The sequence below is a fragment of the Palaemon carinicauda genome, chromosome 37, assembly GCF_036898095.1.
Source record: "Palaemon carinicauda isolate YSFRI2023 chromosome 37, ASM3689809v2, whole genome shotgun sequence".
Lineage (NCBI taxonomy): Eukaryota > Metazoa > Arthropoda > Malacostraca > Decapoda > Palaemonidae > Palaemon > Palaemon carinicauda.
In genome coordinates, this window is record NC_090761.1 from 16479613 (window position 1) to 16507066 (window position 27454).

The 27454-nt window shown below is 42.6% G+C and overlaps 1 protein-coding gene across 1 annotated transcript in view; it reads right to left on the minus strand.

Moving 5' to 3' along the window:
* CstF50 (cleavage stimulation factor subunit 1 Cst50) overlaps positions 1 to 26734 on the minus strand; it is a 66037-nt gene extending 39303 nt beyond the window's left edge. The window contains exon 1 of the mRNA XM_068360771.1: positions 26531 to 26734. Within this exon, the coding sequence (XP_068216872.1) occupies positions 26531 to 26734 (204 nt within the window). The remainder of the gene's footprint in view (positions 1 to 26530) is intronic.
* Between the last annotated feature and the right edge of the window lie 720 nt (positions 26735 to 27454).

Below are 27454 nucleotides of genomic sequence, written 5' to 3' on the forward strand. Positions count from 1 at the left end.
AGACTTGAAGCTTTTCAAGGCCAGATGTACTGCCAACAGCTCCTTGCAGTTGATATGCATGCTCCTCTGACTCGAGTTCCACAGTCCTGAGTATTCCCGACCGTCTAGTGTCGCGCCCCAGCCCACGTCCGATGCGTCCGAGAAGAGAACGTGGTTGGGAGTCTGAACAGCCAGGGGAAGACCCTCTCTTAGGTTGATATTGTCCTTCCACCAAGTCAGACAAGACTTTATCTTTTCGGAAACCGGGATCGAGACCGCTTCTAGCGTCTTGTCCTTTTTCCAGTGAAAAGCTAGATGGTATTGAAGAGGACGGAGGTGTAGTCTTCCTAGTGACACAAAATGTTCCACGGATGACAGCGTCCCTACCAGACTCATCCACAGCCTGACTGAGCAGCGTTCCTTCTTCAGCATCTTCTGGATGGATAGCAGGGCTTGATAGTGGGAGCTGAAAGGGATCGTCCTTTTCTCAGGTATAAGAGAAAAACAGCTATTTGAGCTACAGAGGTACTGGTCGAGGATACAGAAACTGACTTGCACCAGTCTCGGAAGACTTCCCACTTCGATTGGTAGACTCTAATGGAAGACGCTCTCCTTGCTCTAGCAATCGCACTGGCTGCTTCCTTCGAAAAGCCTCTAGCTCTCGAGAGTCTTTCGATAGTCTGAAGGCAGTCAGACGAAGAGCGTGGAGGCTTTGGAGTACCTTCTTTACGTGTGGCTGACGTAGAAGGTCTACCCTTAGAGGAAGACTACTGGGAAGGTCTACTAACCATCGAAGTATCTCGGTGAACCATTCTCTCGCGGGCCAGAGGGAAGCAACTAACGTCAACCTTGTCCCTTCGTGAGAGGCGAACTTCTGCAGTACCTTGTTGACAATCTTGAACGGTGGGAATGCGTAGAGATCCAGATGTGACCAATCTAGGAGGAAAGCATCTATATGTATTGCTGCTGGGTCCGGGACTGGAGAGCAATAGATTGGAAGCCTCTTGGTCAGCGAGGTTGCAAAGAGATCTATGGATGGTTTTACCCCAAGTGGCCCAAAGTCTCTTGCACACATCCTTGTGGAGGGTCCATTCGGTTGGAATTACTTGCCCTTTCCGACTGAGACAATCTGCTATGACGTTCAAGTCGCCTTGGATGAACCTCGTTACTAGGGAGATGTCTTGACCTTTTGACCAGATGAGCAGGTCCCTTGCGATCTCGTACAACGTCAGTGAGTGGGTACCTCCTTGTTTGGAGATGTACGCCAAGGCCGTGGTGATGTCCGAGTTAACTTCCACCACTTTGCCTCGAAGGAGAGACTTGAAGCTTTTCAAGGCCAGATGTACTGCCAACAGCTCCTTGCAGTTGATATGCATGCTCCTCTGACTCGAGTTCCACAGTCCTGAGCATTCCCGACCGTCTAGTGTCGCGCCCCAGCCCACGTCCGATGCGTCCGAGAAGAGAACGTGGTTGGGAGTCTGAACAGCCAGGGGAAGACCCTCTCTTAGGTTGATATTGTCCTTCCACCAAGTCAGACAAGACTTTATCTTTTCGGAAACCGGGATCGAGACCGCTTCTAGCGTCTTGTCCTTTTTCCAGTGAAAAGCTAGATGGTATTGAAGAGGACGGAGGTGTAGTCTTCCTAGTGACACAAAATGTTCCACGGATGACAGCGTCCCTACCAGACTCATCCACAGCCTGACTGAGCAGCGTTCCTTCTTCAGCATCTTCTGGATGGATAGCAGGGCTTGATCTATTCTGGGGGCTGATCGTCTTGTTGTTCAGTAACGTCCTCATCAGAGGGTTCCTCATCCGAAAACTGATGAGGAAACGGCAACGGAGTGGGCAACGTCTGGCTCGCTGAGTCCGGTCGCACTGGTGGATGCGTGACGGAGCCGGATGCAACATCATGGAACTGCTGCACAGTCTGTGAACTGTCAACAACCATGGGTGCGCGAGGAAGCACAGCGTCAACCCGAGACTGTCTAGACCGTCTGGGTTGTGCAGTCAACACCCTACCGGGTTGCTGAGGTTGACGCACTGCTTCAAAACAAGTCACCTCTGCTGGTTGTTGAACGTCCTGAACGTCAACAACCACCTCCGAGCGTCGCTTAACGTCAACGTGCGGCTGGCAACCCACACTGGGTCGCATCAGTGGAGGAACCACCTCAACTGGCAGACGCGAGTAGGTTACCTCAGCGTCAACAGGGCGCACAACCGACCGGCTGGAAGGTTGTTGGCCAGAAGGTTCGGTAGCAACCTTCTCCGCATTAAAGTCCTCTATCAAGGACGCAAGCTTGGACTGCATGTCTTGCAGCAAAGCCTATTTAGGGTCTACGGGAGCAGGTGTGGCAACAGACGGGGTTAGCGACTGAGGCGGTACCGCTTACCATCCCTGAAAGCCTTGTTATGCATGACATAATTGTACAGCAAAACTTCAAAGGCTCGAAAACAGCTGTGAAGTTGACCTGTAAACAACTTGGAGCGTCTCCTGGCCAGGCGCCAGGGAGAGTCTACGAGAATTGAGAAGTCTATCTGGGCAGAGGCATGAACTCCCAAGCCGAGAACTTTTCTCGTGTCATATCAGACTCTCGCTCTATAAACCAGATTAAAAGAAGGGAAAGCAAAGGCTGTATCCCCCAAACTCCTCCTGGTGAAAAACCAGTCGCCTAGCCAACGTAAAGCTCTCTAGGAGAGCGAGAGAGCACTAGCTTAAAAACAACGGCTTCGAAGTAGCTAGGCCTAGTGTAAGCTCTGACGTTTAGGCGAACGAGGAGCAGCAGTTACAAAAAGATCCGGACAAAGATCCTTAAAAAAAATCATCATGATTTAATTAAAGTCCATTGGAGGCTAAGCAGCTTTAGGCTCCTCTCAATCTGACAGAGTCCTCAAGGGAATATCAGTAGGAGGGGGAACAGCAACTTCCTCATCTACAGGAACCTTGTCCGATAAAAGTTGAGTCTCAAGCAAGGGAGAGACCTACCGTGGTGGCAATGCTTTACAAGCAGAGTCCACACTCACTGGTGCATTAGTAGCGGACCAGAACGCAACGTCATGTAACTGCTTGACAGTCTGTGAACTGTCAACAACTGAACTGTCAACCACAACAGGTGCGTGAGGACGCACAGCGTCCACTCGAGACTGCTTTGACTGCCTAGAATGAGCAGTCAAAACAACTCTAGAATGCGGAGGTTGACGCACAGCGTCAAAACAAGTCAACTCCGATTGTTAGTGAACGTCTTGAACGTCAACAGGAGCATCAGCAAGTGGCCTAACATCCAAATGCAGCTGAAAAACCACACGAGACCGCATCGAGTGTGGTTCTAAACAACCTGACTGACGTGACTAAGATACGCCAACGTCAACAGTAAGCACAAAGGAACGTTAGGTTGGCTGAAAGCCAGGATATCGATGAGATAAACGGCTAGACTCAACGGACTAATCGGCAGAATAGTCTTCCAAAAGGGAGGCAAGCATATACTGCATGTCTTGCCATACAACCCATTAAGGATCAACGGAAATGGTTGTGGTAAGAGACGAGGGTAACGTCTGTGACCGCAACACTTTGCCAACAAAAAACTCTCGGAGTCTGTGTTACGCTTTTGTTAGGCGGCGAGCAGTTATCCGATGACTGCAGAGGGTCAGAGCTGTCCTAATGGTTGTAACCAGGACGCTGGACCTGTCCTGAAAGCACTGACTTTCGCTTAAGGGCTTCGAAACCTTGTGACAGGTTTCTTATGCGAAAAGCCTTCGGATGACGAGGAGAAACAACGTCTCTCTCGTCTTATGGTAGGGGAGATCTTGGTAAGATACACCCGATACCATAGAGGGAAAACGTCTGTTCGTTGATCAAGGCCTCTCGAACCCATAAGTCGTTTGACATTACTTCTCCCCTGGGCTTGGGAGCATGCAAGAGGTCCCGGACTAGGTGAACGACAGGCACGAACAGACGAACCCTCGGACGCAACACTGTAACACTTTGCGCATATCACTTTATCACTTCGATTTTCTGTTTTGCACTTATTTCACTGAAATCGAAACTTTTACTGATTTCTACCTGAAACACGCAATTCTACCCTTCATTAAAAGGTAGTAATTGCGAAATCAGTCGTATAATGCAAGCTCATTAATACCAGCAAAAAACAGAAAACATATTTTAAGATAAAAAAATCAGTGGCTGGGAAAGAGACTAAACACTAGTTCATATAACTACGTTTTCAATCTCTCACCGCACATAGCCTGGGGACGAGAATAAAAAACTAAAAACGTTTTATCCTTCCTCCCCGTACAGCGACTAGGGACGAGAGTAACTCGAGAACAACGTTACCCGCTTGAACGGAACGTTTTCTCTCCTCTCTCTCCCTCCGTCTCTATCTCTCTCTCTCTCTCTTTCTCTCTTGATTTCGCACCTAAGAGAAGAGCCCAATTATATTTCGTCAAAAAAACATGTTATTTGACTAAAGGAAAAAACTGAAAGGTTTTTCAATAAAAAGTTCCTTTAAAATAGAATTTAAAACATTTAAGCTAAGAAAGAATGAACAAAACGTCAGAATCGATTTACTCTTACTGCAAAGTGAAACCGTGATACACTCTCTCTCTATCGTAACGATAGAGCGCATGTTGAACGTCCTGAACGTCAACAACTGCATAGCATAAATAAACTAAAAGTTAGTTCATCTTTGAAAACAGTACGAAGACTATCAAAGAAATTCTTTCATAAAATATTACATTTAAAAAGTTTTAAATCCTTAGCTGTTTAAAAGCTAATTACGATATAAAGGGCTCAACGTTGATTAACTTCGGTTTCCAAGTTAGGACCGCCTACTCTCAGGAAAGGTCTATATAAACAAAACATTAAAATTTATTTTTATATGTTTATAATAAATGGAAAGTTAATCGAAGAGGCCTAATAAAGGCGGAGAGATATAAAATATATAGAGGAAAATCTATAACGTGATAAGATAATTACTAAAAGCCTAAACACACTTCCGTCTAAGGGAAGGGTCAGCCATTTAAAAGTGAAAGAAAGTCCATACTCTCTTTGTCACCATAATTAAATCTATCCAAAACGAGTTCAAGATTTAAGATGAAGATAAAACACCTGCATAGCGAAAGCTCAAAACTAGAATAAAGTACAGTACTTCACCAATTAGTTGTGAAAAAACTCCAGTTTAGCAACAGCGAGTAAGTACGTCTTGTCGATAGCTCGACAGATAGAAAATTGAGTCTTTGTTTACATTGAGTACTGGGTATCTGGACGACAGATGGCGCTGTTGGGCACACCCGCAACCTGTGTAGCGATCGCTGGCGAGTTTTTACCGTAGAGTTGTCTGTCGGGCAACAGAGTTGCAGCTATATAATCACCGGCTAAGTTAAATATTGAAAATTTTTTATTGAGAGTCACACTCAAATTTTAAAAGCCTCATACAGAGTTAAAGAAACATTATCAATGCCGAAATCTGGATGTTGAGGAGCAACTGTCCTCGACCTACTTACAATCGTACTATGAATTTTGTTAGGATTCAACTTCATGTCCCACAATTTGCACCATGCACTAATTTTAGGGATTTCTCTATCATGGGATTCAGCAACCCCATATCTGCAATCAGGAGATGGAATTGATGCAAAGAGAGTAGCATCATCTGCATATGCAACAAGCTTGTTATCTAGGCCAAACCACATGTCATGGGTATATAGTATGAAAAGTAATTGGCCAATAACACTACCCTGAGGAACACCAGATATCACATTCCTATACTCACCATGGTACTTAGAAATTCAATGATGATGCTAAGAAAAGGCTCACCCACTCCCAACAGTTCTAAGAAAAGACCCACCCACTCCCAATTGTTCAAGTTTGAAAACAAGGGCCTCATGATTAACACGGTCAAAGGCAGCACTAAAATCAAGGCCAATCATATAAACTTTCTGACCAGATTCAAGAGATTTCAGTACAGCATTGGAGATTGTAAGAAGAGGCATCACATGCTCCAAGGCCTTTACGAAAGCCAAATTGCAAAGTAGGGAACAGATGATTGCCTTTCGCAAACCTATTTAGACGTTTTGGCAAAAGACGTTAAAAAACTTTTGATAATATGGGAGTTATGGAAATTGGGCAGTATTCAGTTGGACTTGAGCTACCAGAAACACATTTACGTAATGGAGTAACATTACCGATTCTCCAACAAGTACCGTATATACTCGTGTAATATTCGACTTCGTGTAATGTTCGACCCTCCTATTTTACCTTCAAAATCATGAATTCATCATATACCTCATGTAATGTTCGAGTCTTGAGTTTGGCAGTAGGCTAGAGGTCTTTTATCTCCAGCATACCATAATTACCAACAAAGTAAGGGTTATGCCTAAGTGCGACAAACAAATGTATAAAACAAATCGGAACACCTAAATACTAACATCTGTTTACAATAACAATTGAGTATTCAACGTACATTTTCTAGCGAACACTTTAGTTGCAAACAGCCGATTATCATCACCGCCTAATAGCTTTCAAAAACAAGCAAACACTACAAGTAGCAAACAAAATTAGTTCATCGTTTTGAGTAACAAATTACCATTACCGGTAATTGCAGGTAATTACCGTAATTATAATTACCCGTTATGCTAATCATTTTTTTTCCTCACAATATATATGAATAAGAATTTACTCATAACCCATCAAGATGTCTACCAAGAAATATAAAAAGATTACTGCAAAATTCAAGCTTCAAGTTATTGCAGCCGCTGTCCACTGAAACGACAAATAACGTTCAAGCCGTAAAAATGTTTGGAGTTACCGAAACTAGCGTTCGAACTTGGAGAAAAAAAAATGTGGATTCAATTAAGAAAAATGTTTGCAGTTTATTATTAATATCAATTAATATACCATAACAAGTAAAATAAAATGAGCCTAATTTTTTCATTAACCATATCACGTTATAACATACGCAACCCAACAGTTTGCTAGCTTCATACCTGCTGCGTTATGGTAAAGTCATTACTCGTAGCGGAAAAAAACTATTTATGATGGTTTAGGAAATAAAATCCATGCTAATAATATGCCTGGTGTTCAATGAACATGGTTAGTACTGTATATATAGGCCTAGCCTATGTTTACCTACCGGGGTAGGTAGCATAGCCTAGGGTAATGTTCGCGTAGGCCTAGCTTACGTTTACCTACAGGTAGGCCAGAAATTTTTACTTTTTCAAATATATATCTCGTGTAATGTTCGACCCTTACTTTTTTAACTGAAAAGTAGGCCTTCAAAAATCGAACATTACACGAGTATATACGGTACTAAAAGCTCCTCTTCTTGTTAACTTCCGCAAAATAACAAATAACTTTGCAGCTAAGAAATCTGCAGTCTTTATAACAAACAAAGGAAAAATACCATTTGGGTCTACACCTCCATAAGCATCAAGGTCCATCAAGAGAGCTTTAATTTCACGAGATCAAAAAGCTTAACTAGTTAGTTTAGTCTCAGGAAAACAGGAATGTGGAAGATCAAGTTTCTCATTGCTCTGCTTACTGTCATACACATCAGCCAAAAGGGTCGACTTTTCCTTTGGACAGTGAGTGACCGAGCCATCTTGTTTAAGTAAAGGAGGACTGTCGCATCTACACCATAGAGTGCAGATTTAAGGGTAGCCTGCAACTCATGTTCCTGAGTTGTATCAATTAGGATGCTTATTAGGAGTTCAATCAGATCTGATGGGGATACTGACGATTATTGGGCACTGTTTCTGAACCAAAGCTCTCCAGTCAATCTGGGGGGATGAGATTACTAATTTACAGTAACTAGTAAAAAACTCTCTCGGAACTGATAAGCCTCTGCCCAGATCTTTCGCCATCTTTTTGAAGATAACAATCCAGCAGGTTAATATTATTAGTAACATATAATAATAGTAGAAGTAGCATAGCAATACTGCTCAGAGCTGTGTTGTGCCACAAGGGTTAGGCTGATGTTCATAGACAAAAGATTACGATCAGTATGTAGGCTGTGTAATAAATAGTTCAAGAGATCCAAAAGAAATTTTTAAATTTTGGGATTCCTAAGGCATGGGTTGTCTTCGAGAGCAATATTTCCATCCTAACACTAGTCCAAATATGTGTTGTCTTGGTGTTCCATTTGCGAGGTCAAGGCAGTACCGGCTCCAGTTCATCTAAAGGCATAGGGGTTAGAGTAACTACCTCGGACACTCTTCATGAGTAGGCTTTTCACACTAGTGATTTTCACAATAGTAAAAGCAGGTTTGTTACTTTTGTTAGTGTTACTTGCTCTGTTGATATTTCTTGCACTGTACTGTGAAATCAGTTTTGTTCACGCAGGATGAATTTTTGTGTATTTCGCGCGAGATACTTTGAACAAATTTAAGTCCATGCCCTTATACAAGTAAAACTAACATCCTAATAATAGCCATACCATTTTGCCTCTCACTTATGTTTTAACTGAATTATCGACTTCGTTGGCCCTCACTGAAAATTATGCTTTTATTTACTAATTTAGCAATATTTCTATCCTTTTTATTACTTGTTTCAAAAGTATACATGTAATAATTATAGTTGTCATCTGTGTATCAAAACTGTGTAGGACTAATATCATAACATAGCGTATAAACCACTAATTAATTGAAATAATTGTTTTCTTTCATTTTATTTCTTTTAATTCGCAATCACTAAAAGATAAAATGTAAATTAAATTAGACAATACAGTAATTAAATTCTAATGACAACAATAATTGCCAAAAAAAATCCCTGATAAAATAGAAAAGTGCGGATGCGCATCTCATTATTATTTTCTAAAGCGAAATTGGCTGAATTTTGCCATACAGTATTTAAATTTGTTCATGCAGTACCTGTAAACTTATAGCTCCCTGGGTCAAGCAGACTCAGTACTGATGGTGGGTAGGTGGCAACTTAAGTTTTTTTTTCAGCCATTGAAGAATACTGCTAGACATACAGAAACTTAAATTTTTTCACCAAATACAGTAGGTGAAGTGGTTCTGTTTCTCAAAAAACACAAGAATGACAGTGAAAAGATGTATAAGTAAATCAATACACAAATGAGCAATTAATTATTCACACCCTAGATTATTGTTCAAGGATAATTGGTTAGACACCAGTTACTTGTGTTAAAAGTTTCCAAGGTAAAGTGTCAATTAAACAAAGTTACTGTAGCAGTGGACATGTAAATTTGATGCTACCAAACAGACCGCCCTAATTGACATGTATGCAAGTAACAGTGGATGCTTATGCAGACATTATGTTTAAAGATTTGGCTAGGAAGAAAAATACTATATTAGAAACTGAAAATATGCGCATTCACGACAACGCGAACATAAAATTTTCGACATTTGCATGAACTTTCATCCGAGAAAATTCAAATGACACCACAGTAGTTGGAAAACTAGAAAATTTTACTGTCTTTCTCAGGTGATTTGCATATTTTTTTTTCTTATTTAGAATGTTGCTTTAAAACATTAATACTGGGAGAGTTAAGAAAGTTCAAAGTAATGGAAAGGCAGGTGCTTGGGCTTTAATTCTGAGAAACAAGCGAACAGAATGTGCCTGCACAACTCATAAAGGTTTTATTTTTAAAGGTTTACTAGACATGGATACCACATACAGTAGATAAGGAATTTATTGGACTTAGGGTTTGCTATCTTGCCCACCACTTAATGTGATAGTCAGCAAAGTGACTAGGAGATAAGAGATACCAAAATAAACAGAATTTTAATAATGAAGTTCATTATTTTGATACTTTTCTCCTGATCACATGACAACCCTCCTCCCCCCCACTAAAAGTGGTTTATGTATTAATGGAGGTCACTGCCTTTTTTTATTATGAGAACAAAAAGTGGGAACTTCATTTAGTGGTTAATCTCCCAAAAGAGAGGGTATGTAAAGAATATTTTCTCTTGCTAAATTGTGAAAGAATTGCTTCATAGATATAAGCACTGTGACCTGATAAGTATTAATATGATATTTTAATTATAAAATAAATTTTTGAATATACTTACCCGGTGAATATATAGCTGCAACTCTGTTGCTTGACAGACAAACTGTACAGAAAAAACTCGCCAGCGATCGCTATACAAGTTGTGGGTGTGCCCAACAGCGCCATCTGTCGACCAGATACCAAGCTCAATGTAAACAAAGACTCAATTTTCTCCTCGTCCCACTGCGTCTCTATTGGGGAGGAAGGGAGGGTCATTTAATTTATATATTCACCGGGTAAGTATATTCAAAAATTTATTTTATAATTAAAATGTTATTTTGATTGTAAAATAAATTTTTGAATATACTTACCCGGTGATTATATAGCTGCAACTCTGTTGCTCGACAGACAACTCTACGGAAAAACTCGCCAGCGATCGCTACACAGGTTGCGGGTGTGCCCAACAGCGCCATCTGTCGACCAGATACCCAGCTCTCAATGTAAACAAAGACTCAATTTTCTCCTCGTCCCACTGCGTCTCTATTGGGGAGGAAGGGAGGGTCATTTAATTTATAATCACCGGGTAAGTATATTCAAAAATTTATTTTATTATCAAAATAACATTTTTCAATATTTAACTTAGCCGGTGATTATATAGCTGATTCACACCCAGGATGGTGGGTAGAGACCAGTAATATATGTTTACACTTTTATGAGCTAAGAGTTTTTTATTTCATTTTAGAAGTTATCAAAATAACAAAAACAAAATAAATAGGTACCTGGTAAGGAAGTCGACTTGAACAATTACTCTGCCTTTTAAGTACGTCTTCCTTACGGAGCCTCGCGATCCTCTTAGGATGCTGATCGACCCCTAGGATCTGAAGTATCAAGGGTTGCTACCCATACAACAGGACCTCATCAAAACCCCTAATCTAGGCGCTCTCAAGAAATGACTTTGACCACCCGCCAAATCAACCAGGATGCGAAAGGCTTCTTAGCCTTCCGGACAACCCATAAAAAAACAACATTTCAAGAGACAGATTAAAAGGATAAGGAATTAGGGAATTGTAGTGGTTGAGCCCTCACCCACTACTGCACTCGCTGCTACGAATGGTCCCAGTGTGTAGCAGTTCTTGTAAAGAGACTGGACATCTTTCCAGTAAAATGACGCGAACACTGACTTGCTTCTCCAATAGGTTGCGTCCATTATACTTTGCAGAGATATATTTTGCTTAAAGGCCACGGAAGTTGTTACAGCTCTAACTTCGTGCGTCTTCACCTTAAGCAAAGTTCGGTCTTCCTCACTCAGATGTGAATGAGCTTCTCGTATTAACAATCTGATAAAGTCTGACCAAGCATTCTTTGACATAGGCAAGGATGGTTTCTTAACTGAACACCATAAAGCTTCAGATTGGCCTTGTAAAGGTTTAGTACGCTTTAAATAGAACTTAAGAGCTCTAACAGGGCATAAGACTCTTTCTAGTTCATTGCCTACGATCTCCGATAAGCTGGGGATATCAAAAGATTTAGGCCAAGGCCGAGAAGGCAGCACATTTTTGGCTAGAAAACCAAGTTGTAACGAACAAGTGGCTTTTTCTGACGAAAATCCTATGTTCTTGCTGAAGGCATGAATCTCACTGACTCTTTTAGCCGAGGCTAAGCATACCAGGAAAAGAGTCTTAAGAGTGAGATCTTTCAGGGAGGCTGATTGTAACGGCTCCAACCTGTCTGACATGAAAAATCTTAGTACCACGTCTAAATTCCATCCAGGGGTAGCCAAACGACGCTCCTTGGTGGTCTCAAAAGACTTAAGGAGGTCTTGCAGATCTTTATGTTTGGAAAGATCTAAGTCTCTATGCCGGAAGACCGATGCCAACATGCTTCTGTAGCCCTTGATAGTGGGAGCTGAAAGGGATCGTCCTTTTCTCAGGTATAAGAGAAAAACAGCTATTTGAGCTACAGAGGTACTGGTCGAGGATACAGAAACTGACTTGCACCAGTCTCGGAAGACTTCCCACTTCTATTGGTAGACTCTAATGGAAGACGCTCTCCTTGCTCTAGCAATCGCACTGGCTGCTTCCTTCGAAAAGCTTCTAGCTCTCGAGAGTCTTTCGATAGTCTGAAGGCAGTCAGACGAAGAGCGTGGAGGCTTTGGAGTACCTTCTTTACGTGTGGCTGACGTAGAAGGTCTACCCTTAGAGGAAGACTACTGGGAACGTCTACTAACCATCGAAGTATCTCGGTGAACCATTCTCTCGCGGGCCAGAGGGAAGCAACTAACGTCAACCTTGTCCCTTCGTGAGAGGCGAACTTCTGCAGTACCTTGTTGACAATCTTGAACGGTGGGAATGCGTAGAGATCCAGATGTGACCAATCTAGGAGGAAAGCATCTATATGTATTGCTGCTGGGTCCGGGACTGGAGAGCAATAGATTGGAAGCCTCTTGGTCAGCGAGGTTGCAAAGAGATCTATGGATGGTTTTACCCCAAGTGGCTCAAAGTCTCTTGCACACATCCTTGTGGAGGGTCCATTCGGTTGGAATTACTTGCCCTTTCCGACTGAGACAATCTGCTATGACGTTCAAGTCGCCTTGGATGAACCTCGTTACTACGGAGATGTCTTGACCTTTTGACCAGATGAGCAGGTCCCTTGCGATCTCGTACAACGTCAGTGAGTGGGTACCTCCTTGTTTGGAGATGTACGCCAAGGCCGTGGTGTTGTCTGAGTTTACTTCCACCACTTTGCCTTGAAGGAGAGACTTGAAGCTTTTCAAGGCCAGATGTACTGCCAACAGCTCCTTGCAGTTGATATGCATGCTCCTCTGACTCGAGTTCCACAGTCCTGAGCATTCCCGACCGTCTAGTGTCGCGCCCCAGCCCACGTCCGATGCGTCCGAGAAGAGAACGTGGTTGGGAGTCTGAACAGCCAGGGGAAGACCCTCTCTTAGGTTGATATTGTCCTTCCACCAAGTCAGACAAGACTATCTTTTCGGAAATTGGGATCGAGACCGCTTCTAGCGTCTTGTCCTTTTTCCAGTGAAAAGCTAGATGGTATTGAAGAGGACGGAGGTGTAGTCTCCCTAGTGACACAAAATGTTCCACGGATGACAGCGTCCCTACCAGACTCATCCACAGCCTGACTGAGCAGCGTTCCTTCTTCAGCATCTTCTGGATGGATAGCAGGGCTTGATCTATTCTGGGGGCTGATTGTCTTGTTGTTCAGCAACGTCCTCATCAGATAGTTCCTCATCCGAAAACTGATGAGGAAACGGCAACGGAGTGGGCAACGTCTGGCTCGCTGAGTCCGGTCGCACTGGTGCATGCGTGACGGAGCCGGACGCAACATCATGGAACTGCTGCACAGTCTGTGAACTGTTAACAACCATGGGTGCGCGAGGAAGCACAGCGTCCACCCGAGACTGTCTAGACCGTCTGGGTTGTGCAGTCAACACCATACCGGGTTGCTGAGGTTGACGCACTGCTTCAAAACAAGTCACCTCTGCTGGTTGTTGAACGTCCTGAACGTCAACGTCAACGTGCGGCTGGCAACCCACACTGGGTCGCATCGGTGGAGGAACCACCTCAACTGGCAGACGCGAGAAGGTTACCTCAGCGTCAACAGGACGCACAACGGACCGGTTGGAAGGTTGTTGGCCAGAAGGTTCGGCAGCAACCTTCTCCGCATTAAAGTCCTCTATCAAGGACGCAAGCTTGGACTGCATGTCTTGCAGCAAAGCCTATTTAGGGTCTACGGGAGCAGGTGCGGCAACAGACGGGGTTAGCGACTGAGGCGGTACCGCTTTCCATCCCTGAAAGCCTTGTTTATGCATGACATAATTGTACAGCAAAACTTCAAAGGCTCGAAAACAGCTGTGAAGTTGACCTGTAAAAAACTTGGAGCGTCTCCTGGCCAGGCGCCAGGGAGAGTCTACGAGGTTTGAGAAGTCTATCTGGGCAGAGGCATGAACTCCCAAGCCGAGAACTTCTCTCGTGTCATATCAGACTCTCGCTCTATAAGCCAGTTTAAAAGAAGGGAAAGCAAAGGCTGTATCCCCCAAACTCCTCCTGGTGATAAACCAGTCGCCTAGCAAACGTAAAGCTCTCTAGGAGAGCGAGAGAGCACTAGCTTAAAAACAACGGCTTCGAAGTAGCTAGGCCTAGTGTAAGCTCTGACGTTTAGGCGAACGAGGAGCAGCAGTTACAAAAAGATCCGGACAAAGATCCTTAAAAATGTTATTTTGATAATAAAATAAATTTTTGAATATACTTACCCGGTGATTATATAGCTGCAACTCTGTTGCCCGACAGACAACTCTAAGGTAAAAACTCGCCAGCGATCGCTACACAGGTTGCGGGTGTGCCCAACAGCGCCATCTGTCGTCCAGATACCCAGTACTCAATGTAAACAAAGACTCAATTTTCTCCTCGTTCCACTGCGTCTCTATTGGGGAGGAAGGGAGGGTCCTTTAATTTATAATCACCGGGTAAGTATATTCAAAAATTTATTTTATTATCAAAATAACATTTTTCAATATTTAACTTAGCCGGTGATTATATAGCTGATTCACACCCAGGGGGGTGGGTAGAGACCAGCAATATATGTTTACATTTTTATGAGATAAGAGTTTTTATTTCATTTTCGAAGTTATCAAAATAACAAAAACAAAATAAATAGGTACAGTAGGGTCCCGAATTACACGTGTTCTAATTACGCGATTCCTCAATTACGCGATCGATAGTTTTTAAAAATTAATTTTCCTGTATTTGCGAGGAGCATTCTAAATCCGCGAGTCAAGCACCACGAAGCGTAGGAAATCTATTGTTTTCTTAATTGTATTGGGGGGGGGGGTGATGGTTCCCCGATGTCTGAGAAGGGGGGGGGGGGAGAATGTGAGAGAAAGATTTCTGTTCAAACATTTTAAGACTAGTTTTGGATGAAAAATGTTAAGGTTTGCCCATCTGTTGTGTGAACTTGTCGCTAGGCCTAGCCTAACTGTCCAACACCTATATGTATAATATTCCATATTTGTACTAATTAATTTTTATACTTATGTTGTGATTATGGTGAAAAATCCTTATTCATTAAACTTTAAATTAAAAACCATCAAAATAAAGACTATTTTATATCATGCTACTGCCAAACATGTCACCACAACCAAACCCATTACTTTGTTTAGTACGTTCCATCGCCGATCATAACGAACTCGCTAACCAATTTTAACATCTGTCTATAGGTTAACTTTTGCGGCAAAAGATATCTTACCAGGTACTATGTAATAATAATGTTATAATTAATGTTTTATTTATCCTTAGAAAATCAAAATATATGAAATATGAGCAATTTTATTTCGTGTTGTTTTTTTTTTCCCCTAAAAAAACGCCTTCTTAAAAGGAAAACGTTTTTTTTTTACGTTTCATCGTCGATCTTAAACGCATTTACTCCTGAAAGTGATATTGAAGAGCTTTTACTAAAGATGTTATTATAAATAAAGATTATAAATTGGTGGTAAAATATCTATAATTAAAGTGTAGCAGCATCAAGAAATGTTGGGGTTCGCCCTTTACATAAGAATGTACTGTACATTGGATTAGACAGAACGTAGAAAAAATCAATTAGGGAAAAATCGGTATTCGATATCCTCTTCATCAGCATCGTCATTCGTCAATCGGGCTTTTTATTTTTTTTTATTCTCAGTCGCTAACTAGTTATCGCACTGCCAAGATCTGCACACATTCCGATAATTCACATTTGAAGGTTTTCTGGGAGAGGATGGATAGAGAAAATACCGAACTATATAAAATGTTTTTTTTTAACCTGTTAAGCGTCACCCACGTGATAAACCGTTCACCACGATCTACTCGGTACCGCCTTCAACTGTATATTCCGTTCATGACTTTAATTGCCTTTTACAAGCCGTCAGTCTCGTGATGTTACTTTACTCGTATAGTAAGTATAGGATCACCACTTGGCAACACTCTCAGCATATGGGGACTGTGAATAGAAACTTATATGATGTCTGGCAACTATTTTTCTGAAGGTAGCTTGATGTTACAAAACTCTGGTTTGAACTGGTTTCCTATCAGTGCGCTCGGGCGTTCATGCATAAGTGGTTATTTGTTGTTCCTTTTGTAATGAAAGGTCTAAAGAGGAAGGTTATTTCTTTAGATGAAATAAATGATATTCTTGTTGTGGAATTTGATAATGATAACCTGTTTGATAATGAGAGCACTAGTTCTGAATCCTCCAGTGATGAGTATATTGAAGAAACAAAGTTTTCTTTCGATGTCGAAAGCGAAAATGACTTCTCATTACCGAATGACTGGACAACGAAATTTCACAAAACTATAAAGGGAAAGGAAACGCAGAGAGAGAGAGAGAGAGAGAGAGAGAGAGAGAGTGAGAGAGAGAGAGAGAGAGAGAGAGAGAGAGAGAATAAAGTGGATAAATAATGTACAAATATATGACGAACATATTTGAAAACTATACAGGAAACGATATGAAGAGAGAGAGAGAGAGAGAGTGAGAGAGAGAGAGAGAGAGAGAGAGAGAGAGAGAATAAAGTGGATAAATAATGTACAAATATATGACGAACATATTTGAAAACTATACAGGAAACGATATGAAGAGAGAGAGAGAGAGAGAGAGAGAGAGAGAGACCTATTCCTTTCCTTTTGTTGCTTATCCAGGCGTAAGATTTACGATTGAAGATAAAAAGAACCCATTAGAATATTCAGTATTATGTAGCCATTTGAAATTAAATAATAGTAGTATTAATTGTTTTTTTTACTCAACCATTTAATTAATATCCCTACTTTTAACTATAATTACGAATTATAAGCATAAAGAAATTATATTAACTTTGAAAAATTATCATTAGTGAAATGACCGCTCAGGGCAAAAAAAGCGTGATTATCGTACAGCAGCCTATTGCACACTTGCGCCTACTGGCCGTGTTTACGTGTGGGAGCGTCATCATGGATATACAGTACTATACTGTAATTTTTAACTATTGCTAGATACGTACTGTATCAAACCTTGAAAACCCTTTTTTGTTTTTTGTATCTATAGGAAATAATTCTACATCATTCGGAAAATACTGAAAACAGTAAGCTATGCATAGTACAGTAGTAAATACTAGTCATATAAAATTATCAAAACTTTAACAACTTTTTATTGTTTTATTTATCCATAAAAGAAATTTTGTACAGTATTTTATGAAAAAAATCTATAAGAAGGATTTCTTACAGTATTGTTAAGATAAAAGCTACAGTGTATATATATATATATATATATATATATATATATATATATATATATATATATATATATATATATATATATATATATGTTTTATATATATATATAATATATACATACATACATACATACACACATACATACACACACAGTGTATATACAGTATATATATAGCTAGAAAGCTAGAAATGGAGTGAAAAAAAAATTGACGGGTAGGTTGCTGTTTGCCGCCATGATGTGTTTCGAAATATACGAATTTCCAATTACACGAGGCCTTTCATCGACCAAATTCTCGCATAATTCGGGACCCTACTGTACCTGGTAAGGAAGTCGACTTGAACAATTACTCTGCCTTTTAAGTACGTCTTCCTTACGGAGCCTCGCGATCCTCTTAGGATGCTGATCGACCCCTAGGAGCTGAAGTATCAAGGGTTGCTACCCATACAACAGGACCTCATCAAAACCCCTAATCTAGGCGCTCTCAAGAAATGACTTTGACCACCCGCCAAATCAACCAGGATGCGAAAGGCTTCTTAGCCTTCCGGACAACCCAAAAAAAAACAACAATAAAAACATTTCAAGAGAAAGATTAAAAGGGTATGGAATTAGGGAATTGTAGTGGTTGAGCCCTCACCCACTACTGCACTACTCGCTGCTACGAATGGTCCCAGTGTGTAGCAGTCCTCGTAAAGAGACTGGACATCCTTAAGATAAAAAGACGCAAACACTGACTTGCTTCTCCAATAGGTTGCGTCCATTATACTTCGCAGAGATCTATTTTGCTTAAAGGCCACGGAAGTTGCGACAGCTCTAACATCGTGTGTCCTTACCTTCAGCAATGCTTGGTCTTCCTCACTCAGATGGGAATGAGCTTCTCGTATTAACAGTCTGATAAAATAGGATAAAGCATTCTTTGACATAGGCAAAGATGGTTTCTTAACTGAACACCATAAAGCTTCAGATAGTCCTCGTAAAGGTTTAGTTCGTTTTAAATAGAACTTAAGAGCTCTAACAGGGCATAAGACTCTTTCTAGTTCATTGCCTACCATATTCGATAAGCTGGGAATATCGAACGATTTTGGCCAAGGTCGAGAAGGTAGCTCATTTTTGGCTAGAAAACCAAGTTGTAGTGAACATGTAGCTTTTTCTGACGAAAATCCGATGTTCTTGCTGAAGGCATGAATCTCACTGACTCTTTTAGCTGTGGCTAAGCATACCAGGAAAAGTGTCTTTAAGGTGAGATCTTTCAGGGAGGCTGAATGTAGCGGCTCAAACCTGTCTGACATGAGGAATCTTAGTACCACGTCTAAATTCCAACCAGGTGTAACCAAACGACGCTCCTTCGTGGTCTCAAAAGACTTAAGGAGGTCCTGTAGATCTTTATTGTTGGAAAGATCCAAGCCTCTATGCCGGAAGACCGATGCCAACATGCTTCTGTAGCCCTTGATAGTGGGAGCTGAAAGAGATCGTTCTTTTCTCAGGTATGAGAGAAAGTCAGTTATTTGAGCTACAGAGGTACTGGTCGAGGATACAGATACTGACTTGCACCAGTTTCGGAAGACTTCCCACTTCGATTGGTAGACTCTAAGGGTGGATGTTCTCCTTGCTCTAGCAATCGCACTGGCTGCCTCCTTCGAAAAGCCTCTAGCTCTCGAGAGTCTTTCGATAGTCTGAAGGCAGTCAGACGAAGAGCGTGGAGGCTTTGGTGTACCTTCTTTACGTGTGGCTGACGTAGAAGGTCCGCCCTTAGAGGAAGACTTCTGGGAACGTCTACTAGCCATCGAAGTACCTCGGTGAACCATTCTCTCGCGGGCCAGAGGGGAGCAACTAGCGTCAACCTTGTCCCTTAGTGAGAGGCGAACTTCTGCAGTACCTTGTTGACAATCTTGAACGGTGGGAATGCGTATAGATCTAGATGCGACCAATCTAGGAGAAAGGCATCTATATGAATTGCTGCTGGGTCCGGGATTGGTGAGCAATATATTGGGAGCCTCTTGGTCATCGAGGTTGCAAAGAGATCTATGGTTGGTTGGCCCCAAGTGGCCCAAAGTCTCTTGCATACATCCTTGTGGAGGGTCCATTCGGTTGGAATTACTTGTCCCTTCCGACTGAGACAATCTGCCATGACATTCAAGTTGCCTTGGATGAACCTCGTAACTAGTGATATGTTTTGACCTTTTGACCAGATGAGCAGGTCCCTTGCGATCTCGTACAACGTCAGTGAGTGGGTCCCTCCTTGCTTGGAGATGTACGCCAAGGCAGTGGTGTTGTCCGAGTTAACTTCCACCACTTTGCCTTGAAGGAGAGACCTGAAGCTTTTCAAGGCCAGATGTACTGCCAGTAGCTCCTTGCAGTTGATATGCATTATCCTTTGACTCGAGTTCCATAGTCCCGAACATTCCCGACCGTCTAATGTCGCGCCCCAGCCTACGTCCGATGCGTCCGAGAAGAGAACGTGGTTGGGAGTCTGAACAGCCAGGGGATGACCCTCTCTTAGGCTGATACTGTCCTTCCACCAAGTCAGGCAAGACTTCATCTTCTCGGAAATGGGGATCGAGACCGCTTCTAGCGTCTTGTCCTTTTTCCAGTGAAATGCTAGGTGGTATTGAAGAGGACGGAGGTGTAGTCTTCCTAATGACACAAACTTCCAGGGATGATAGCGTCCCTATCAGACTCATCCACTTCCTGACTGAACATCGGTCCTTCTTCAGCATGTTCTGGATGCATAACTGGGCTTGGCTTGTTCTGGGGGCCGACGGAAAAGCCCGAAAAGCTAGACTGTGAATCTCCATCCCTAAGTACACAATAGTTTGGGATGGGACCACTTGTGACTTTTCCATATTGACAAGGAGACCCAATTCCTTGGTCAGATCTAGAGTCCACTTTAGATCCTTCAGACAGCGACGACTGGAAGAAGCTCTGAGAAGCCAGTCGTCCAAATAGAGGGAGGCTCGGATGTCCGCTAAATGAAGGAATTTGGCTACATTCCTCATCAGCCTCGTAAACACAAGAGAAGCTGTGCTTAGGCCAAAGCACAGGGCTTGAAACTGGTAGACAACCTTTTCGAAAACGAATCTCAGAAAAGGTTGGGAGTCCGGGTGGATGGGGACGTGGAAGTAGGCGTCCCTTAGGTCTAAAGAGACCATCCAGTCTTCCCTTCTGACTGCTGCTAGAACCGACTTTGTGGTCTCTATGGAGAACGTCTGCTTTGTAACAAAGACATTCAGAACACTGACGTCCAGCACCGGCCTCCACCCTCCTGTCTTCTTTGACACCAAGAAGAGGCGGTTGTAGAATCCCGGGGTTTGATGGTCCGAGACTTTGACCACCGCTCCCTTCTCTAGTAAAAGAGACACTTCCTGATTCAAGGCTCGTCTCTTGTCTTCCTCTCTGTACCTGGGAGAGAGATCGATGGGAGACGTTGCTAGAGGGGGTTTCCGTACAAACGGGATCTTGTACCCCTCTCTGAGCAACTTCACAGATTGTGCATCTGCGCCTCTCTTTTCCCAGGTCTGCCAGAAGTTCTTGAGTCTGGCTCCCACTGCTGTCTGAAGAAGCTGGCAGTCAGACTCTGCCCTTAAAGGACTTGGTTCCTTTCTTCTTTCCTCGTTTCCCTTTGGCACGAGCACCTCCTCTGCTGGAGGTTCTGCCACGAAAGGGCGGAATAAAACGGGACGCTGGAGTGTCCATCCTTGGTCTAGCTGACAAGGTAGGCAAAGGGGTAGCTTTGCGAGCGGAGGACGCAACAAGATCGTGAGTGTCCTTCTGTATCAATGAAGCGGCTATTTCCTTAATCAGGTCTTCTGGAAAAAGGCACTTGGAGAGAGGAGCAAAAAGAAGCTCGGATCTCTGGCACGGTGTAACTCCAGCTGAAAGGAATGAGCATAGGTTTTCACGCTTTTTAAGGACTCCGGACACAAAAGATGCAGCAAGCTCATTAGACCCATCACGTATGGCCTTGTCCATGCAGGACATAATGAGCAAGGAAGTCTCTTTCTCTGTTGGAGAGATCTTTCTGCTTAGGGCTCCTAGACACCAGTCTAAGAAGTTAAAAACTTCGAAGGCCCTAAAGATACCTTTCAAAAGGTGGTCCAGGTCCGAAGATGACCAACATATCTTTGAGCGTCTCATGGCAAGGCGGCGGGGAGAGTCTACGAGGCTTGAGAAGTCGCCCTGGGCAGAGGCAGGAACTCCCAAGCCGAGAACTTCTCCCGTGGCATACCAGACGCTCGATCTAGAAGAGAGTCTACCAGGGGGAAACGTAAAGGCTGTCTTCCCTAAACTCTTCTTGGACTGCAACCATTCTCCTATCACCCGCAAAGCTCTCTTGGACGAGCGTGCGAGGACGAGTCTAGTAAAGGCAGGAGTGGTAGACGGCATGCCTAACACAAACTCTGACGGAGGAGAACGAGGAGCCACAGAAACAAACTGGTCCGGAAACATCTCTTTGAAAATGGCCAAAACTTTCCTAAAGTCCAAAGAGGGTTGCGTAGACTTAGGCTCGTCCAATTCTGATTGTGGTTCATCTATGTGTGCAGCAACATCATCATCAGAAAGTCCCTCATCCGATAACTGATGAGGAAACGGCAACGGAGTGGGTAACGGCTGGTTCGCTGAGTCCGGTCGCACGGGTGCATGCGTGACTGAGCCGGACGCAACGTCATGGAACTGCTGCCCAGTCTGTGAGCTGGCAACAACCATAGCAGCGCGTGGACGCACAGCGTCTACTCCAGACTGTCTGGACTGATGTGGGTGCGCAGTGGCAACCACACTGGGTTGCGGAGAACAAAACAACTCTGACGGTTGTTGAACCTCTCGAACGTCAACGGAGACCTCCGTGCGTCGCTTAACGTCAACATGCGGCTGGCAGATCACACTGGAACGCATGGGTGGCGGAACTCTCTCAACTGGTGTGCGTGAGAAAGTTACCTCAGCGTCCACAGGACGCACAACCGATCGTGTGGAAGGTTGTGGGCTAGGTACTGCACTAGCTGGTGCGGCAGCAACCTTCTCCGCACGAAAGTCCTGCATTAGAGACGTCAGTTTAGACTTCATGTCTTGCAGAAGAGACCACTTAGGGTCTACGGGAGCAGGTGCGGCGACAGACGGTGTTACTGTCTGAAGCGGTACCGCTTTGCCTCTCTTAGGTGGTGAGCAGTCATCGGATGACGGCAGCGAGTCCGAACTGACCCAGTGGCTACAACTGGGCCGTTGGACTTGCGCGGAAGGGACCGACTTGCGTTTTAACGGTCGTGAGACCTTGGTCCAGGGTTTCTTGCGAGAAACACCTTCCGAAGACGAGGTATAAATGGGCTCTCTCGTCTTAGTTAGGCAGGGGCGATCTTGGGTAGATACGCCCGATACCACGGAGGGAACGTCTGTTCGCTGATTAAAGCCTCTCGAACCCATTTGTCGTACGACATTGCTTCTCCCCTGGACTTGGGAGCTTGCAAGAGGTCCCGGACTAGGAGGACGACAGGCACGAACAGACGAACCCTCAAGCGCAACACTATCCACAACACTATCACTCGGCACTTTAGCACTTCCCACTGCACTTTTGCACTTAAGCTCCTTCACATCCGCCATGAGCTGATTACAGTCACTAGCAAGGGACTCAACTCTCTCACCCAGAGCCTGGATGGCACGCATCATATCAGCCATCGAAGGTTCCCGAGTGCCAGGAGGGGGGTTAGGAGCAACCACTACAGGGGAAGGAATAGGTTGTGGGGCATGAGGAGAGGATATATCAATAGAACGAGAAGAACTTCTCCTAACTCTATCTCTCTCTAGCCTACGTGTATACTTTTGGAATTCGATAAAATCGAATTCCGAAAGCCCAACGCACTCCTCACACCGATCTTCTAATTGACAGGTTTTATCCCGACAATTGGAACAAACAGTGTGAGGGTCGATAGAAGCCTTCGGAAGACGCCTTGAACAGTCCCTAGCATTGCACTTCCTAAATTTTGGGACTTGTGAAGGGTCAGCCATTTTGAATTGGACAAAGGGAAATTCAAAAAACTATCAAAAAGTCATCAACAAAGAATCCGTTATCAAAAAGAGTTCAAGGATTTGTGTGAAGAGAAACCCTGTACAGCGAAAGCTCAAAACTAGAATAAAGTACTTCACCAATTAGTTGTGAAAAAACTCCAGTTTAGCAACAGCGAGTAAGTACGTCTTGTCGATAGCACGACAGAGAGAAAATTGAGTCTTTGTTTACATTGAGTACTGGGTATCTGGACGACAGATGGCGCTGTTGGGCACACCCGCAACCTGTGTAGCGATCGCTGGCGAGTTTTTACCTTAGAGTTGTCTGTCGGGCAACAGAGTTGCAGCTATATAATCACCGGCTAAGTTAAATATTGAAAAAAAAATCATCATGATTTAATTAAAGTCCATAGAGGGCTAAGCAGCTTTAGGCTCCTCTCCATCTGACAGAGTCCTCAAGGTAATATCAGTAGGAGGGGGAACAGCAACTTCCTCATCTACAGGAACCTTGTCCGATAAAAGTTGAGTCTCAAGCAAGGGAGAGACCTACCATGGTGGCAATGCTTTACAAGCAGAGTCCACACTCACTGGTGCATTAGTAGCGGACCAGGACGCAACGTCATGTAACTGCTTGACAGTCTGTGAACTGTCAACAACTGAACTGTCAACCACAACAGGTGCGTGAGGACGCACAGTGTCCACTCGAGACTGCTTTGACTGCCTAGAATGAGCAGTCAAAACAACTCTAGAATGCGGAGGTTGACGCACAGCGTCAAAACAAGTCAACTCCGATTGTTAGCGAACGTCTTGAACGTCAACAGGAGCATCAGCAAGTGGCCTAACGTCCAAATGCGGCTGAAAATCCACACGAGACCGCATCGAGTGTGGTTTTAAACAACCTGACTGACGTGACTTAGCTACGCCAACGTCAACAGGAAGCACAAAGGAACGTTAGGTTGGCTGAAAGCCAGGATATCGATGAGATAAACGGCTAGACTCAACGGACTAATCGGCAGAATACTCTTCCATGAGGGAGGCAAGCATATTCTGCATGTCTTGCCGTACAACCCATTAAGGATCAACGGAAATGGTTGTGGTAAGAGACGAGGGTAACGTCTGTGACCGCAACACTTTGCCAACCAAAAAAGACTCTCGGAGTCTATGTTACGCTTTTGTTAGGCGGCGAGCAGTTATCCGATGACTGCATAGGGTCAGAGCTGTCCTAATAGCTGTAGCCAGGACGCTGGACCTGTCCTGAAAGGACTGACTTTCGCTTAAGGGCTTCGAAACCTTGTGACAGGTTTCTTATGCGAAAAGCCTTCGGATGACGAGGAGAAAAAACGTCTCTTTCGTCTTATGGTAGGGGAGATCTTGGTAAGATACACCCGATACCATAGAGGGAAACGTCTGTTCGTTGATCAAGGCCTCTCGAACCCATAAGTCGTTCGACATTACTTCTCCCCTGTTTGGGAGCTTGCAAGAGGTCCCGGACTAGGTGAACGACAGGCACGAACAGACGAACCCTCGGACGCAACACTGTAACACTTTGCGCATATCACTTTATCACTTCGATTTTCTGTTTTGCACTTATTTCACTGAAATCGAAACTTTTACTGATTTCTACCTGAAACACGCAATTCTACCCTTCATTAAAAGGTAGTAATTGCGAAATCAGACGTATAATGCAAGCTCATTAATACCAGCAAAAAACAGAAAACATATTTTAAGATAAAAAATTCAGTGGCTGGGAAAGAGACTAAACACTAGTTCATATAAACTACGTTTTCAATCTCTCACCGCACATAGCCTGGGGACGAGAATAAAAAACTAAAAACGTTTTATCCTTCCTCCCCGTACAGCGACTAGGGACGAGAGTAACTCGAGAACAACGTTACCCGCTTGAACGGAACGTTTTCTCTCCTCTCTCTCCCTCCGTCTCTATCTCTCTCTCTCTTTCTCTCTTGATTTCGCACCTAAGAGAAGAGCCCAATTATATTTCGTCAAAAAAACATGTTATTTGACTAAAGGAAAAAACTGAAAGGTTTTTCAAATAAAAAGTTCCTTTAAAATAGAATTTAAAACATTTAAGCTAAGAAAGAATGAACAAAATGTCAGAATCGATTTACTCTTACTGCAAAGTGAAACCGTGAAACACTCTCTCTATATCGTAACGATAGAGCGCATGTTGAACGTCCTGAATGTCAACAACTGCGTAGCATAAATAAACTAAACGTTAGTTCATCTTTGAAAACAGTACGAAGACTATCAAAGAAATTCTTTCATAAAATGTTACATTTAAAAAGTTTTAAATCCTTAGCTCTTTAAAAGCTAATTACGATATAAAGGGCTCAACGCTGATTAACAGCGAGTAAAGTACGTCTTGTCGACACGTCGACAGAGAGAAAATTGAGTCTTTGTTTACATTGAGCTTGGTATCTGGTCGACAGATGGCGCTGTTGGGCACACCCACAACTTGTATAGCGATCGCTGGCGAGTTTTTTCTGTACAGTTTGTCTGTCGAGCAACAGAGTTGCAGCTATATATTCACCGGCTAAGTTAAATATTTAAAAAAATCTATTATCAAAATTCTGTTGTTTTCTCTTTTTATTGTTACTATTACTTATAGGGCACCTTCAGTCCTTCTCAACCTTTTTAGCAACATCTTCACGCCACAAAGCATGGAACAGACTTTAATTGCAATGCGTGACGAGCAAAGAAATTACTGAGACGACTAGTGATAAAGTGACACTGGGTGTCCTATACACCTGACCTGGGGTTAACTCCACCCAAGGTAGGTGAGATCACTTGAGAGCAAACAACAGCTGTGCTTAGTGGAATGTTCCTAGAACTTTCTGGAATGTTCAATTTATGGTGTGTTTATACAGTAGTAGCATAAAATACTCGGATTTTGAAGTTCTACATGAAGGATTCTCAAGTTGTATTAAATGTTGTACTTGTTTCTCTATAGGGAAACAAGTACATATATATAATATAGTTTTCATGTATGATGAAACTAATAGTAATTTATTTCTTAAACATATCTAAAGACAAGAGTCTTAAAGAAATTAGAAAATTACTCTTCATTTACTGTACTGAAGAACTTCACTTCCGGCTTATACAAATGCCAAAAGCCAAGTATGTTCAAGAACAAAACTACTGTACTCTCGGTCATCTAAAGGAATCTAATGTATAATTAAGCAATTTGAGTATCTTTATGTACATTTCAACTTATGAGTTATTCTACCCAGTGGGTTGTATAGTAAGCTTTCGTACTGTCTATACTGTCAATTAAGTGAATAAGTTTACATTACTTAAGAGGAAAAAAAATTGACTTGTACATTTAGAAAAATTAAATAGTAATGAGTTACCTTAATGGAAGCATCTACACTACCAGTGGCTACTAAATTTCCATCTAAAGTGAAGGCGGCTGCTCGACATTTATCTTTATGGGAGGTCACATAAGCTGTTTCATACATAGCAGGTTCAGGAGCAGATGTCTGAGGATCTGTCTCATATTCCAGATCAAGACCGGGTCCCAGTGTGTATTCGAGGCGATTAAGAGGACGTTCCATTTCTGAAAAAGTTTTGGTTAAATTAGGAAAGATGTTCAGGGGCATAATTAGAAAAACATTTTTCATCTCTCAATTAGTTCCATAATCCAAACTATTATCTATCTTTAATAGGGGAAGAAATTTCTGCTTGAAACACAGCTAAGACTAAACATGACAATAAGGGCAATCAAATAATCCTTCTTGATAAAAACTGCAATCAAGTATTAAGGAACAATTATATAACCCTACACACCGTCAAAATACAGCTCAAAATTTAACTGATACGCCAAACTGCTTGAATAGCTGAGCCACAAACTTCAGCAACCTTAAGTAGCTACTCTAAATGCACATGTAGGTGACTAATTTCAGAAGTAGCACCAGTACCTTTGCAGTGCCGGCCTTTCAAGGAAATGCTTCTTAGTTTCATTCATTTCCACAACTAATGTTGGTGCTTGCATTTCCCTTTTTCATTCGTAATACCCTGGACCTAATTTTTACTACTTAACTATAATGCTCTCTACAAATTCTGATACAGCAGAATCTCAAATATTAAAAAATATTTTGAAAAAAAAAACACTAGAGGTATACTATATCCACATTCATACACAAGGCAAAAGGAAGAAGAATACTATTATCTTCATAAATTCTAAACAAGACTTTATATAATCTCTAAGAGTACCATATAAATATATCAGAAGGTAGTGAGGAAAACAACGAAATACAATTTAGGAGATATCCTAT